Source organism: Ranitomeya variabilis, chromosome 4 (genome assembly GCF_051348905.1).
Source record: "Ranitomeya variabilis isolate aRanVar5 chromosome 4, aRanVar5.hap1, whole genome shotgun sequence".
NCBI classification, from domain to species: Eukaryota; Metazoa; Chordata; class Amphibia; order Anura; family Dendrobatidae; genus Ranitomeya; species Ranitomeya variabilis.
In genome coordinates this window covers 23724755-23742567 of record NC_135235.1, presented here as the reverse complement: position 1 = coordinate 23742567, position 17813 = coordinate 23724755, and the positions used below count along the sequence as shown (strand labels likewise).

The window sequence follows — 17813 nt, the reverse complement described above, 5'->3', positions numbered from 1 at the left end:
GGGGGCACATACTTTCTCCATATTGATGTCTATGGATGTAGATGAGGACAGAGAAGCCCCCGGAGGTGGATGTGGGGGGCACATACTTTCTCCATATTAATGTCTATGGATGTAGATGAGGACAGAGAAGCCCCTGGAGGAGGATGTGGGGGGCACATACTTTCTCCATATTAATGTCTATGGATGTAGATGAGGACAGAGAAGCCCCCGGAGGAGGATGTGGGGGGCACATACTTTCTCCATATTAATGTCTATGGATGTAGATGAGGACAGAGAAGCCCCCGGAGGAGGATGTGGGGGCACATACTTTCTCCATATTAATGTCTATGGATGTAGATGAGGACAGAGAAGCCCCCGGAGGAGGATGTGGGGGGCACATACTTTCTCCATATTAATGTCTATGGATGTAGATGAGGACAGAGAAGCCCCCGGAGGTGGATGTGGGGGGCACATACTTTCTCCATATTAATGTCTATGGATGTAGATAAGGACAGAGAAGCCCCCGGAGGAGGATGTGGGGGGCACATACTTTCTCCATATTAATGTCTATGGATGTAGTGAGGACAGAGAAGCCCCCGGAGCAGGATGTGGGGGCACATACTTTCTCCATATTAATGTCTATGGATGTAGATGATGACAGAGAAGCCCCCGGAGGAGGATGTGGGGGGCACATACTTTCTCCATATTAATGTCTATGGATGTAGATGAGGACAGAGAAGCCCCCGGAGGTGGATGTGGGGGGCACATACTTTCTCCATATTGATGTCTATGGATGTAGATGAGGACAGAGAAGCCCCCGGAGGTGGATGTGGGGGGCACATACTTTCTCCATATTAATGTCTATGGATGTAGATGAGGACAGAGAAGCCCCCGGAGGAGGATGTGGGGGGCACATACTTTCTCCATATTAATGTCTATGGATGTAGATGAGGACAGAGAAGCCCCTGGAGGAGGATGTGGGGGGCACATACTTTCTCCATATTAATGTCTATGGATGTAGATGATGACAGAGAAGCCCCCGGAGGAGGATGTGGGGGACACATACTTTCTCCATATTAATGTCTATGGATGTAGATGAGGACAGAGAAGCCCCCGGAGGAGGATGTGGGGGGCACATACTTTCTCCATATTAATGTCTATGGATGTAGATGAGGACAGAGAAGCCCCCGGAGGAGGATGTGGGGGGCACATACTTTCTCCATATTAATGTCTATGGATGTAGTGAGGACAGAGAAGCCCCCGGAGCAGGATGTGGGGGGCACATACTTTCTCCATATTAATGTCTATGGATGTAGATGAGGACAGAGAAGCCCCCGGAGGTGGATGTGGGGGGCACATACTTTCTCCATATTAATGTCTATGGATGTAGACGAGGACAGAGAAGCCCCCGGAGGAGGATGTGGGGGGCACATACTTTCTCCATATTAATGTCTATGGATGTAGATGAGGACAGAGAAGCCCCTGGAGGTGGATGTGGGGGGCACATACTTTCTCCATATTAATGTCTATGGATGTAGATGATGACAGAGAAGCCCCCGGAGGAGGATGTGGGGGGCACATACTTTCTCCATATTAATGTCTATGGATGTAGATGAGGACAGAGAAGCCCCCGGAGGAGGATGTGGGGGGCACATACTTTCTCCATATTAATGTCTATGGATGTAGATGAGGACAGAGAAGCCCCTGGAGGAGGATGTGGGGGGCACATACTTTCTCCATATTAATGTCTATGGATGTAGATGAGGACAGAGAAGCCCCCGGAGGAGGATGTGGGGGGCACATACTTTCCCCATATTAATGACTACGGATGTAGATGAGGACAGAGAAGCCCCCGGAGGTGGATGTAGGGGGCACATACTTTCTCCATATTAATGTCTATGGATGTAGATGAGGACAGAGAAGCCCCCGGAGGTGGATGTGGGGGGCACATACTTTCTCCATATTAATGTCTATGGATGTAGACGAGGACAGAGAAGCCCCCGGAGGAGGATGTGGGGGGCACATACTTTCTCCATATTAATGTCTATGGATGTAGATGAGGACAGAGAAGCCCCTGGAGGTGGATGTGGGGGGCACATACTTTCTCCATATTAATGTCTATGGATGTAGATGATGACAGAGAAGCCCCCGGAGGAGGATGTGGGGGGCACATACTTTCTCCATATTAATGTCTATGGATGTAGATGATGACAGAGAAGCCCCCGGAGGAGGATGTGGGGGGCACATACTTTCTCCATATTAATGTCTATGGATGTAGATGAGGACAGAGAAGCCCCTGGAGGAGGATGTGGGGGGCACATACTTTCTCCATATTAATGTCTATGGATGTAGATGAGGACAGAGAAGCCCCCGGAGGTGGATGTGGGGGGCACATACTTTCTCCATATTAATGTCTATGGATGTAGATGAGGACAGAGAAGCCCCCGGAGGAGGATGTGGGGGGCACATACTTTCTCCATATTAATGTCTATGGATGTAGATGATGACAGAGAAGCCCCCGGAGGTGGATGTGGGGGGCACATACTTTCTCCATATTAATGTCTATGGATGTAGATGAGGACAGAGAAGCCCCCGGAGGAGGATGTGGGGGGCACATACTTTCTCCATATTAATGTCTATGGATGTAGATGAGGACAGAGAAGCCCCCGGAGGAGGATGTGGGGGGCACATACTTTCCCCATATTAATGTCTATGGATGTAGATGAGGACAGAGAAGCCCCCGGAGGAGGATGTGGGGGGCACATACTTTCCCCATATTAATGTCTATGGATGTAGATGAGGACAGAGAAGCCCCCGGAGGAGGATGTGGGGGGCACATACTTTCCCCATATTAATGTCTATGGATGTAGATGAGGACAGAGAAGCCCCCGGAGGAGGATGTGGGGGGCACATACTTTCCCCATATTAATGTCTATGGATGTAGACGAGGACAGAGAAGCCCCCGGAGGAGGATGTGGGGGGCACATACTTTCTCCATATTAATGTCTATGGATGTAGACGAGGACAGAGAAGCCCCCGGAGGAGGATGTGGGGGGCTCATACTTTCTCCATATTAATGTCTATAGATGTAGATGAGGACAGAGAAGCCCCCGGAGGAGGATATGGGGGGCACATACTTTCTCCATATTAATGTCTACGGATGTAGATGAGGACAGAGAAGCCCCCGGAGGTGGATGTGGGGGGCACATACTTTCTCCATATTAATGTCTATGGATGTAGATGAGGACAGAGAAGCCCCCGGAGGAGGATGTGGGGGGCACATACTTTCTCCATATTAATGTCTATAGATGTAGATGAGGACAGAGAAGCCCCCGGAGGAGGATGTGGGGGGCACATACTTTCTCCATATTAATGTCTATGGATGTAGATGAGGACAGAGAAGCCCCCGGAGGAGGATGTGGGGGGCACATACTTTCTCCATATTAATGTCTATAGATGTAGATGAGGACAGAGAAGCCCCCGGAGGAGGATGTGGGGGGCACATACTTTCTCCATATTAAAGTCTATAGATGTAGATGAGGACAGAGAAGCCCCCGGAGGTGGATGTGGGGGGCACATACTTTCTCCATATTAATGTCTATGGATGTAGATGAGGACAGAGAAGCCCCCGGAGGAGGATGTGGGGGGCACATACTTTCTCCATATTAAAGTCTATAGATGTAGATGAGGACAGAGAAGCCCCCGGAGGAGGATGTGGGGGGCACATACTTTCTCCATATTAAAGTCTATAGATGTAGATGAGGACAGAGAAGCCCCCGGAGGAGGATGTGGGGGGGCACATACTTTCTCCATATTAATGTCTACTGATGTAGATGAGGACAGAGAAGCCCCTGGAGGAGGATGTGGGGGGGCACATACTTTCTCCATATTAATGTCTATGGATGTAGATGAGGACAGAGAAGCCCCTGGAGGTGGATGTGGGGGGCACATACTTTCTCCATATTAATGTCTATGGATGTAGATGAAGACAGAAGCCCCCGGAGGTGGATGTGGGGGGCACATACTTTCTCCATATTAAAGTCTATAGATGTAGATGAGGACAGAGAAGCCCCCGGAGGAGGATGTGGGGGGGCACATACTTTCTCCATATTAAAGTCTATAGATGTAGATGAGGACAGAGAAGCCCCCGGAGGAGGATGTGGGGGGGCACATACTTTCTCCATATTAATGTCTACTGATGTAGATGAGGACAGAGAAGCCCCTGGAGGAGGATGTGGGGGGGCACATACTTTCTCCAGATTAATGTCTATGGATGTAGATGAGGACAGAGAAGCCCCTGGAGGTGGATGTGGGGGGCACATACTTTCTCCATATTAATGTCTATGGATGTAGATGAAGACAGAAGCCCCCGGAGGAGGATGTGGGGGGCACATACTTTCTCCATATTAAAGTCTATGGATGTAGATGAGGACAGAGAAGCCCCCGGAGGAGGATGTGGGGGGCACATACTTTCTCCATATTAATGTCTATGGATGTAGATGAGGACAGAGAAGCCCCCGGAGGAGGATGTGGGGGGCACAAACTTTCTCCATATTAATGTCTATGGATGTAGGTGAGGACAGAGAAGCCCCCCGGAGGTGGATGTGGGGGGCACATACTTTCTCCATATTAATGTCTATGGATGTAGATGAGGACACAGAAGCCCCCGGAGGAGGATGTGGGGGGCACATACTTTCTCCACATTAATGTCTATGGATGTAGAGGAGGACAGAGAAGCCCCCGGAGGAGGATGTGGGGGGGCACATACTTTCTCCATATTAATATCTATGGATGTAGATGAGGACAGAGACGCCCCCGGAGGTGGATGTGGGGGGCACATACTTTCTCCATATTAATGACTATGGATGTAGATGAGGACAGAGAAGCCCCCGGAGGAGGATGTGGGGGGCACATACTTTCTCCATATTAATGTCTATGGATGTAGATGAGGACAGAGAAGCCCCCGGAGGTGGATGTGGGGGGCACATACTTTCTCCATATTAATGTCTATGGATGTAGATGAGGACAGAGAAGCCCCCGGAGGTGGATGTGGGGGGCACATACTTTCTCCATATTAATGTCTATGGATGTAGATGAGGACAGAGAAGCCCCCGGAGGAGGATGTGGGGGGCACATACTTTCTCCATATTAATGTCTATGGATGTAGATGAGGACAGAGAAGCCCCCGGAGGAGGATGTGGGGGGCACATACTTTCTCCATATTAATGTCTATGGATGTAGATGAGGACAGAGAAGCCCCCGGAGGAGGATGTGGGGGGCACATACTTTCTCCATATTAATGACTATGGATGTAGATGAGGACAGAGAAGCCCCCGGAGGAGGATGTGGGGGGCACATACTTTCTCCATATTAATGTCTATGGATGTAGATGAGGACAGAGAAGCCCCCGGAGGAGGATGTGGGGGGCACATACTTTCTCCATATTAATGTCTATGGATGTAGATGAGGACAGAGAAGCCCCCGGAGGTGGATGTGGGGGGCACATACTTTCTCCATATTAATGTCTATGGATGTAGATGAGGACAGAGAAGCCCCCGGAGGAGGATGTGGGGGGCACATACTTTCTCCATATTAATGTCTATGGATGTAGATGAGGACAGAGAAGCCCCCGGAGGAGGATGTGGGGGGCACATACTTTCTCCATATTAATGTCTATAGATGTAGATGAGGACAGAGAAGCCCCCGGAGGTGGATGTGGGGGGCACATACTTTCTCCATATTAATGTCTATAGATGTAGATGAGGACAGAGAAGCCCCCGGAGGAGGATGTGGGGGGCACATACTTTCTCCATATTAATGTCTATGGATGTAGATGAGGACAGAGAAGCCCCCGGAGGAGGATGTGGGGGGCACATACTTTCTCCATATTAATGTCTATAGATGTAGATGAGGACAGAGAAGCCCCCGGAGGTGGATGTGGGGGGCACATACTTTCTCCATATTAATGTCTATGGATGTAGATGAGGACAGAGAAGCCCCCGGAGGAGGATGTGGGGGGCACATACTTTCTCCATATTAATGTCTATGGATGTAGATGAGGACAGAGAAGCCCCCGGAGGTGGATGTGGGGGGCACATACTTTCTCCATATTAATGTCTATGGATGTAGATGAGCACAGAGAAGCCCCAGGAGGAGGATGTGGGGGGCACAGACTGTCTCCATATTAATGTCTATGGATGTAGATGAGCACAGAGAAGCCCCCGGAGGTGGATGTGGGGGGCACATACTTTCTCCATATTAATGTCTATGGATGTAGATGAGGACAGAGAAGCCCCCCGGAGGAGGATGTGGGGGGCACATACTTTCTCCATATTAATGTCTATGGATGTAGATGAGGACAGAGAAGCCCCCGGAGGAGGATGTGGGGGGCACATACTTTCTCCATATTAAAGTCTATGGATGTAGAGGAGGACAGAGAAGCCCCCGGAGGTGGATGTGGGGGGCACATACTTTCTCCATATTAATGTCTATGGATGTAGATGAGGACACAGAAGCCCCCGGAGGAGGATGTGGGGGGCACATACTTTCTCCATATTTATGTCTATGGATGTAGATGAGGACAGAGAAGCCCCTGGAAGTGGATGTGGGGGGCACATACTTTCTCCATATTTATGTCTATGGATGTAGATGAGGACAGAGAAGCCCCTGGAAGTGGATGTGGGGGGCACATACTTTCTCCCTGTACTGTATGTGTGTCCCTTCTCTGCCCGGGTTGTGAAATCCTCTCCACGGTGGTAGCTCCTTCCCGGCCTCCTCGGCTGTCTACTTGCCAGTCTGGGGGTCTCTTCTCGCTCTCCCCCAGGCCTCGCACTCTAATTGAATTTGTCTTTGTGACGCTTTCCCTGTACCGTGCATGCGGGGGTCTCGTAAGAGGCGGTGATGCCGTGACCCAAATTCAAAGTGACAGCTCCGGCCAAGCGTCGCCCTCCCCGCAGTCACATGTCACCGCGCGGAGCTCAGCGGTTGTGTGTTACCATTTTGTGTCTGGTTCTGATACGCAGGGAAATCTGTTCGGTGTCATCTTCTCCTCTCTATTTATGCCCCATATCTTCCCTGTCCTCCACTTACATCTTATCTTCTCCATTCCAGTCCCATCTGCCGTCCCCATCATCCACCAGGTGAGCCGCTCCATGCAGAGCATCACACTGACCTGGCCGGAACCGGAGCAGCCCAACGGGAAGATTCTGGATTATCAGCTGCGCTACAAGGAAAAGGTACCTGCCGCTGTGTGAGTGCAGCACCCGCAGCGCCATCTGCAGAGCGCGGGGTCCCATCCGACTGCAGCTCCCACCGCACCATCTACAGAGCGCGGGGTCCCATCCGACTGCAGCACCCGCCGCACCATCTGTAGAGTGGCAGGGTCCCATCTGACTGCAGCACCCACCACACCATCTGTAGAGCGCAGGGTCCCATCCGACTGCAGCACCCACCACGCCATCTGTAGAGCTCAGGGTCCCATTCGACCGCAGCACCATCTGTAGAGCGCGGGGTCCCATCTGACTGCAGCACTCGCAGCGCCATCTGTAGAGCGCAGGGTCCCATCCGACTGCAGCACCCACCACACCATCTGTAGAGTGCAGGGTCCCATCCGACTGTAGCACCCGCAGCACCATCTGTAGAGTGGCAGGGACCCATCTGACTGCAGCACCCAACATGCCATCTGCAGAGTGCGGGGTCCCATCCAACTGCAGCACCCACCACACCATCTGTAGAGTGCAGGGTCCCATCCGACTGTAGCACCCGCAGCACCATCTGTAGAGTGGCAGGGACCCATCCGACTGCAGCACCCACCACGCCATCTGTAGAGCGCGGGGTCCCATCCGTCTGCAGCACCCGACAAGCCATCTGCAGAGCGCGGGGTCCCATCTGACTGCAGCACCCGACGTGCCGTCACATCAGAGTGCGGGGTCCCATCCGTGCACACAGCCATGAGTCCGGCACAATGGAAAAGTCACTGCGCGGCCAACTGGGCACAAGCAAAATGTCTCCCTTTTCTTTGCACGCTTTGCTTTCCTAAAAGTGCGAGTTACTAGAAGGGAAGAAGATAAAAGTAAATGTAGATAGAGGTAAACATATAGCTATTGTATAAAGAGATGATACACAGAATATGGATGAATATTAGTGAGATCGATAGATATTAGATAAAGCTGAGGAGCATCTAGGATTTCCTGCACCAGGACCAGAAATTACATTTGGCGCCCCCTCCTATACACGACTAAAGTGGTTTGAGTAATCCTCATATGCGATTTGCGTAATTACAGTCGCGTGTCGACGATCTGCACTTCCTAAATCTCACAACGTTCAGTGAAAAACTACAGCTCCTTATTCAGTGAGAGAACCTGGAAGAAAAGGTGGTGACCATAAGTCTGGATTTCACATATGAGTGGTCACGTAATGATCACTGACCCTGGCAAGCAGAGCCGAATCCTGACACGCCATTACACGCTGTGAGGCTTGGGTAAGCTGCAGAGCTTAATGTTATAATTAAAGCTCCTAACGTAAATACAAATGTAGTAATCCTTAACTTATCAGGGGGCACAATACTTTATTAATAGCCATGTATCAAGTTATCTGAGAAGTTTTGGATTGTTACATGGGAACATTTTCAAAACCACCAACAGTACATGAATACATCACCAGAACCACTAACAGTACATGAGTTTGGAGCGCCCCCACACCGCCGCAGGGCCGAGGGGTACCCGGAGCCGGGCCTCTGGGTCTCAGTCCTGGGGTTGTCACGGTGGCTAGACCCGGTCCGTGGCCCTGTCTGTCAGTGGGGGACGTCCGGTGCAATAAGTGGTGTTGTAACGGTGCAGTTGTGGGGTGCAGGTCGCGGTAAATAACGAGGACACCAGGTTGCAGTCTCTTTACCTCTTTACTGGAGATCTCTGAGTCCTCAGTTCAGAATACGGTTCACCAGGCTGCGCAAGTCTGGCCGGTCCAATGGCACCTCCAGAGTTCACTTCACAGGTGGAAATCGGTGCCTTCCTTCTTAGCGCTATGTGTTGTAGTCCTCCCCTGCTGTGCTTACGGAAAGTACCCCACAACCGTTGTGTCTGTTTCTTAAGTTCCCTCACAACTCGATTAAATGATGTTCTTCTAATCTTCCGTCCCTTCCTGATGTTACAGTTAGAACGGCACCCGTTTGTCGGATAGGCCTGGAGTTCTTCCGGGACCCTAGAGACGCCCCTCTCCCGCAATTGCCTCCCAAGACTTCATAGGTGATATGTGTTAGACAGCCCGCCTGAGACTGACTGTCCTGCCGCTGTTTAGAGTATTGCTTGAAGCTGAATGTTATAATACTCCCTCGGCGTTCCGGCCACCGGTAGTGCGCCTCAGTAGGGTGTTGCTCCGGTCTTACAGCACGACCCCTACTGGAATTCTCCTATTGCTTGATCTCGTTTCTCACTCAGCACAATCTATCTCGCTTCTAGTCCTTTCTTGGGTCCCGCCGCTTCCCGGAGCTGGCGCGGACCCGTTACGTTCTTTTCAATGCCAAGCCTCTGTCAGGATCCCACCCCTGACAGAGACCCTACTGTCTCTTCCTCCACAACACCCTCTGCCACTAGGTGTTGCTTCGTCCAATCCAGTCAGCTTTCTGATCTAACTTCCTGCCTGACCCCCAGTTTACCCACTATGGTGGGGAGTGGCCTAATGAATAGAACCCTTAGCTCCCCCCGGAGGCCCGGCTGTGAAATGTATTGGTGTCTGTGATACCTGGTCAGATGAACTCCTTCAGTGCCATCGGACGCACCATAGCTCCCCATAGTGGCGGAGCCACAGTACTGCAACGACCAGGACTCTGGGGCACTGCACTCCCCCCTGGTTAAACACAGTACTCCGGGACTGGGAAGAAAACAACAATACAAGTTTAGCAAAAAGACATACAATTTTGTTGAGTGCAAATAATAAGTATACTTGAACAGAGCTTCCCTTTATGGAAGGTGAGGACACTTGAACGTTACAAAACATGGTTAAATATTAAAACATCATAAATTACAGGCTATAAATAACTCCTGTTACCCAACCAGGTATTCTACTAAGTGCAAAAACTGCTGAATAACATTTTAACATTGCCCTTAAGGACATACACTCTGTATCCACCAAAGGCCTTCCTATAATCACATTATAAGGTAAGTTAACTTTTTCATTCTCCTTCTTTGAGTCTGCAGGACCGCCTGTCCTATCGGCACCAGACCTACTGCCTCTCCTTTCTGTTACAGGACCGTCCCGTTCAGCCAGGACCTACTGCCTTTTCAACTGCTATACATGGTATAGGACATAACATACTTTCAGTTTTAGAAGCTTTGAGCCATCTACGTATGGCTCCTAGGAGGACTCACTACCTAACCCTTACGGGTTCACTTTCTGTCCTCTGTAACACATTACTAACTCTTTCTTAACTTTCTATGGAGGACTCAGGGTTTACCTTCTATCCCCATTTTCTTATCAACATTATCAACTATCTTCTTAGATCATCAACCTTCATTAATACTTTCTTACTTCCGACTATGCAGGACATTCTGTCTACCCCTAGGGGCCTACTGCACCTTCCTTCTGTCTCTCAATCTTTCTTCTAAGGAACATTATCAGCATTTCTTTACAGTTAACCAGTTGGATACATATAACTTTTACATGTAAGTATCATCATTTTCTCTTATCAAACATCATTGCTATCTATCAGTCTTAAAGCAATACCATTTCTTTAAGTGCAACACGTGAACATCCCCTTTAAGAAGGGACCAAGTCTTTAGGAGGTAGCATTTGTTCTCTAGCTACCAGTCCTTTCTCAGCAAAAGCTCCGGTATGGTATCTTCACAAAGAGTCTTTAAGTAAAACCAGTAGGAAACACCCTTAAGAAGGTGTAAACTATTTACAAAGAAGAGTTTGTATCATGCACGGTCCATGATTACTGCAGTTCTTTCAACTTGTGCAAACTTAAGGAAAAATAAACAAACAAGAAGGATCCCGGGTCAACAAAGGGACCCCTTTAAGAGTTAACCCTTTACGGGTATAGCAACAAAGTAGTGGAACAGTAACTATTTACAGATTCAGGGTATCGAGGTTTATTCTTCCTCAGGTGGCCGTGGGAGGTTGCTAAACAACAGCTGATGGTGGACACCTCCCGACCGTGCAGGCTTCAGCCCTTGGTCCACGGCTGATGCAGCGGTAGTTTGTTCCCTTTCTTTCCAGTCTTTCCATTGTAGAATCAAGTACCGCTTATATTGTTCCCAATTCAGCACGGCAATGGTGTGACCTTCTCGCCGGGCTCCATCCAGTCCAATTCGGGGGGCCTCCCACCGGAGGATAACTCCCTCCGGGCTCACATCTACGAACTCCCCCGTCTGGGTCGGTGGCAGAGGTATCAATCTCCCCGTTGCGCTGCGGGATAATACCCCTAGCCCCGCAAAAAGGAAACGGTTATTGTGGGGGCGAGGATCGATCGCAGGATCGAGATCGGTCGGGGGAACAGGGACGCTTTCTATACCTGCGTCTGATGTGATTCCACCGATGTCGGTCCGTTCCCTTAACGTGGACGCTGGAGTCGGCTGCAGCCCGGACCGCGGCTCCTCCCCGGCAGTCTCTGGATACGGCTCCGCTCCCCATAGCTCTTCTTCGGCTAGTTCCGGGATCGGGATAGGTAGGCTCAGCTCCGCTACCGGCTCCGAGGAACTCAGGTCCCCCCGCTGCGGTGGACGCGGGTCCTCCTCTGATGGATGAGGACAAGCCGGGTTCACCTCGCCGTTGTTCGGGCCCCCGCTGTTCATCGTCGCTGTCCGGCATTCGAGGGCAAGGCATGCATCTGACTCTGCCATTTCCCCAAGGTCGAGCTCCTCCTTCACCTGCTTCCCGCCGTTGCAAATCAGGGGGTCGTCCTCTGCTTGAAGGCAGGTCCTCTCTTTGCAGCCAGAAGCGCAGGGGGCGGTAGCCATTTCTCGCGCCACTCTGGTAGTCTCCTCCCATGGCACGCCCTCCTTCTCCTCTGGCGTAGCAATGGCGGCGGCTTTTGGCGGGAACTTCGCTGGGTCAATGGCAATACACAGTCTCTCAATAAAGTACAGTCCAAGCACAACAAATCACAGTTCCAAGGCACACATGACCTGATTCTTCAGGCTTAAGTAGATCCTGTTCGTGACACCAAGTTTGGAGCGCCCCCACACCGCCGCAGGGCCGAGGGGTACCCGGAGCCGGGCCTCTGGGTCTCAGTCCTGGGGTTGTCACGGTGGCTAGACCCGGTCCGTGGCCCTGTCTGTCAGTGGGGGACGTCCGGTGCAATAAGTGGTGTTGTAACGGTGCAGTTGTGGGGTGCAGGTCGCGGTAAATAACGAGGACACCAGGTTGCAGTCTCTTTACCTCTTTACTGGAGATCTCTGAGTCCTCAGTCCAGAATACGGTTCACCAGGCTGCGCAAGTCCGGCCGGTCCAATGGCACCTCCAGAGTTCACTTCACAGGTGGAAATCGGTGCCTTCCTTCTTAGCGCTATGTGTTGTAGTCCTCCCCTGCTGTGCTTACGGAAAGTACCCCACAACCGTTGTGTCTGTTTCTTAAGTTCCCTCACAACTCGATTAAATGATGTTCTTCTAATCTTCCGTCCCTTCCTGATGTTACAGTTAGAACGGCACCCGTTTGTCGGATAGGCCTGGAGTTCTTCCGGGACCCTAGAGACGCCCCTCTCCCGCAATTGCCTCCCAAGACTTCATAGGTGATATGTGTTAGACAGCCCGCCTTAAACTGACTGTCCTGCCGCTGTTTAGAGTATTGCTTGAAGCTGAATGTTATAATACTCCCTCGGCGTTCCGGCCACCGGTAGTGCGCCTCAGTAGGGTGTTGCTCCGGTCTTACAGCACGACCCCTACTGGAATTCTCCTATTGCTTGATCTCGTTTCTCACTCAGCACAATCTATCTCGCTTCTAGTCCTTTCTTGGGTCCCGCCGCTTCCCGGAGCTGGCGCGGACCCGTTACGTTCTTTTCAATGCCAAGCCTCTGTCAGGATCCCACCCCTGACAGAGACCCTACTGTCTCTTCCTCCACAACACCCTCTGCCACTAGGTGTTGCTTCGTCCAATCCAGTCAGCTTTCTGATCTAACTTCCTGCCTGACCCCCAGTTTACCCACTATGGTGGGGAGTGGCCTAATGAATAGCACCCTTAGCTCCCCCCGGAGGCCCGGCTGTGAAATGTATTGGTGTCTGTGATACCTGGTCAGATGAACTCCTTCAGTGCCATCGGACGCACCATAGCTCCCCATAGTGGCGGAGCCACAGTACTGCAACGACCAGGACTCTGGGGCGCTGCAAATACATCACCAGAACCACTAACAGTATATGAATACATCACCAGAACCACTAACAGTATTTGAATACATCACAAAGAGTGCAGAAATGCAGCATCACAACTGCCATCAGTACAAAAAACATTGTCAGAACCCCCAACAGTACAGAAATCACAAGAACCACCAGCTTTACAAGAATACATCACAACCACCGACAGTACAGAAATGTAACACCAGAACCACCATCAGAACATAAACATAACTGAACCATAAACATGATTACAGCACCAGAACCACCATCAGTACAGTAATACAGCACCAGAACCAGCATCAGTATTGGAATATAGTACGATAACAACTATCAGCACAGAAATACATTACCAGTACAGTACGGATTACAGTACCAGAACAACTATCTGCACAGAAATACATCACCAGTACAATACGGATTACAGCACCAGAACCACCATCAGTACAGGAATACATCACCAGAACCAGCATCAGTATTGGAATATAGTACCATAACAACTACCAGCACAGAAAAACATCACCAGAACTACTGTCAGTACAGATTACAGCACCAGAACCACTGTCAGTACAGATTACAGCACCAGAACCACTATCAGCAGAGAAATGTATCACAAGAACAAAAAACAGTACAGAAATTACCAGAACCACCATTAGTACAGGAATACATCATCTGACAGCCAACTTGGAGATTGGCCAATTCCCACTCTGAAGGGCATCAAAATGCAGCCACCTGGAAGAGACCACAGACTGCTGCATCAGGTGGCCCAACAGCGCCTTCCTGCTGGCTGCATCCAGGGCAGTTTGTAGACCAGAAATTGTCAATGTCAATTACTATTGTTGTGTCCACTAGGTGGTGCTGTTCATTGTCGTATCACACATATAGAGTAAGCTCCTTTCTTCAAGAATTCCATAGAACTCTGCAGCACACCATGTGGCTAGCGATGGAATGACAAGCAAACATGTATAAAGAAAGTAAAGTAACAAAATGATAGAATGTCTAATACAAATAGATGCAGCTCACTGCAAAGCTTTCAGCTGCAGAGATCGTGTAATTGAAGGTTCTAGAACATTTAATACTGCAGATAAAGTTCAAAAATCTTACTTTTCTATGGCATGTGCCTTTAACATGAGCAAGAGTGAAACCTACAGGCCAAAATAAGATATTGCAAGTTCCTAGATTACAAACCACCATGTGTTCAATATTCTAAGGGCTTGTTCACACGATCCTTTTTTCGCTGCGGATTTTTCAGGTCCTTTTTTGGGAAAATCCGCAGTGCAAAACCGCGGTGCTTTTTCCTGCGGATTTGTGTCCTTTTTCTACTGCGGATTCCACTGCGGGTTTCCAACTGCAGTTTCCTATTGGTGCTGTTGGAAACCCGCAGCGGAATCCGCAGAAAGAATTGACATGGTACTTCTTTTTTTCTGCAGGCAAATCCGCTCGGATTTGCCTGCGAAAAAAAGGATCGTCGGCACAGCGGGTTTTGTTTTCCATAGGGTAACATTGTACTGTAACCTACATGGAAAACTGCTGCGGATCCGCAGCTGCAAATCCGCTGCGGATCCGCAGCAAAAACCGCACCGTGTGAACATAGCCTTAACCTGACATTGGATACACGTGACTTGTCTTGTGTTGTCATGCTGCTTCTGTAGCATGATGGTAAACATTTTCTATACTCCACGTCACTGCTGGCAGAAACATATTTCTGGGAGTTTATGGAGGGCACATATTGGCCACAGTCCACATTAGAAGAATCGTTAATGGCTAATTACATGCACAATTTCATTTCAATCTAGATCACAAATGCAAAGCAACGCTTCCAATAATCGGGGACCGAAAACTAGAGATCTGTGCTGCCCGGTCAGGATCCCTGCAGGCAAGAGGCAGCGCAAAGGCGCAAATGCAGGATGTTTACAGAAATCTTAGGGTAGAGAATGGGGAACGCGTCCACTCCCTACTGTTCAATTGTCTGATAACTCACTAAATTATTTAGATTCTTTAGAGTTCTGGGGTTTCCCTTCTCACAGTATAAAATTCCGTCTGCCTGTAGTCACCACTAGGGGGAGCTCATTGGATTGTGAATTATACACCATGAGAAATGATTGCAGTGAGCTCCCCCTAGTGGCAGCAGAAATAATTATAATTTAACTTGGCATTTCTTGACAAGTTTAAAAGGAAATCAATTAATTGCAATTTTAGAGTTTTCAATTCAGACTGTTCAGGAAGCCTCTCGATTATTCAGTATTTGAGCCTTTAAAATCTTCAAACATGATATTATAAATTATTTTAACAATCGATGCTGATAACGTAAACTGAGGCTGAATGCTTTTCAGTCTCGCTACATTATATTTAGTGACTCCAGGTTGGCTCCATAGTCCCGTAAACCCTGATTCATCGTGTGTGTGTGTGTGTGTGGCAGAGGGGGGGGGGCACTTTTTTCTTTTCGGACTTGTGGAATTTGTTGCTTTTTTTTATGCCAAATTCTTCAAAATGGCTCATGTGGCTCATTTATTTTGAGCAAAGTAAAAGGCGGTCTTTACTTGCTGCCTTTAAACATTTTTGCAAATTTTTAGTGCAAAAAAAAATTCTCACGGGTTGCAAAAAGTAGCAAAACTGCTGCAAAATTCCGCAAAAATAGCTACAGAACAAGATGTAGGGTGTTTATCAGTGATTGTAATTAGGCGATTATTAGTGATGGGTGCATGTGCTCGTTACTGGAGTTTGCCCAGGGTGCTGGGGTATACACAAGTGACATGTTAGAACCCCCGTGACTGTGTGTTTCATGCCTAAAAAACATGCGGGGATTGCCTGACAAACATGCTGTCTAACAGCTGCGAAACATGCGTCCGCCGGGACTCGAACATGTCCCTCAAGCACCCGCGAAACTCAGTGCATACCCGAACACCCTGGGCAAAGCAGTAGCGGCGCCTCCACTCATCACTAGAGGTTTCCTGTGCTGCTGCTCTACATACAAAGTAGGAATCAGTGAGCCGACGATTATTTTTTTCATCTTCATTTTCATTGTTTTCCTCTTTTTTTACATTTTTCCTTTTATCCTTTTTCTTACAACTTTATTGAATGTTGTATTTTCCGGCCCTTTTTTGCGGCCCCCGCAGATTGTCCATATTCCACTAGCAGAACACAACCATTGAGGCACTCCACAAGTCCAATTGTAGAGGTTGAATGTATTCGTCCATTGCTACATTTATATATTGTTTATATTTTTTCATTTTATTTTCTCTATATTTCCACAAGTTTGATACAAAAAAAAAATAATTAAAAACTCTAAATTAACCAAAATGTAATTGGTGCAAAAATGCAGCTGAAAATCCGCACTTCTGATTTCATCCTTGTCCGCACTTGTCTGGCTTGTTAGTTTTAGGCTGGGGCGAAACGGCGCCATGAGCCCCTGCGAGTGAATGGGGTCACATTGTGATCTGTAGGGTACTGTGATCACCATGATCAAATCGTAAAATATCAGAACCGAACGACTAGCGCCAAAGCTGACAGTGGGAGCCGTGATTCTGCCATGACCGTGGCTATCCTGCGTTTTGCTACTAAATATCCAGCTTTTATGATATAAATTAATTAAGGCGGATTATATTTTTCTCTTCCGGTCACTGATTGTCAGCAGAGCTGGGCTGTACAGAGCTCCGGTGACCGTCGATCAGGGAAATGATCCTTTAAGGATTTGTAGTGACCGGGAATACAATGGACGAGTGCAACGCGTTCCGAGAAGTTGCGGATCGCACAGAATTCCGACTCCATGATAAAACACCTTGTACCATGTGTCTTGTGTCTTCTGTCCTCAGGCTGATGAGGGCGAATCTCTGTCTCTGATCAGCGAAACGAACACGGCAACAGTTGGTGGACTCAACCCGGGGGCGATTTATTCCTTCCAGGTGAGAGCCAGGACGGAGCGAGGCTATGGAGCCTACAGCGGGAACATGTACTTCCAGACCCTGCTGGGAGGTGAGCAGCGCGGCCCCCGTAATCCATACTCCACTGAATAATGCAGTGCACAGGGAAAGTCATTGATACACAAAGACATGCAGAGCAATTAGTGAAAAGCGATCCACGGCGCGGAGCGCAGAGTCCCCGGCTGGGAGCGGAGCGCAGCACTACACATGTCAGCTCCGATAATGCGAACCTAACGTGCATCACATCTGGGTGAATTATACACGATGGAGCAGGAACGCGCGGCTGCAGATGCCATATATTATGTATATGAGGCTGCACTCAAAGAGAATTGTTGTGACAGCTTCTTAGCATTTCTGGCATGTGGAAAGCTGGGCCAGGTCGTGGGACAAGCGCTGCAGGCGACCGTACAGGGAACCTCCACCTTTCATCCTCATCATGTCATTTTTAGCTTCAACATTCAGTCCTGATTAGTTTCTTACTATATCTTCATTAAGGTCAAATCCTTGTATTCCTGATAAAGAGCAGCCAATCTCCTGCACAGAGGTAAATGATAAATATCAAGTGTTTTCAACACCACCACTAGGGGGAGT

General features: G+C 49.1%; 1 protein-coding gene across 1 annotated transcript in view; it reads left to right on the top strand.

The window, feature by feature from the left end:
• LOC143767547 (ephrin type-B receptor 5-like) overlaps positions 1-17813 on the top strand; it is a 111960-nt gene that overhangs the window by 60556 nt on the left and 33591 nt on the right. The window contains exons 6-7 of the mRNA XM_077255956.1: positions 7090-7214; positions 17115-17274. Of these exons, the coding sequence (XP_077112071.1) occupies positions 7090-7214; positions 17115-17274 (285 nt within the window). The remainder of the gene's footprint in view (positions 1-7089; positions 7215-17114; positions 17275-17813) is intronic.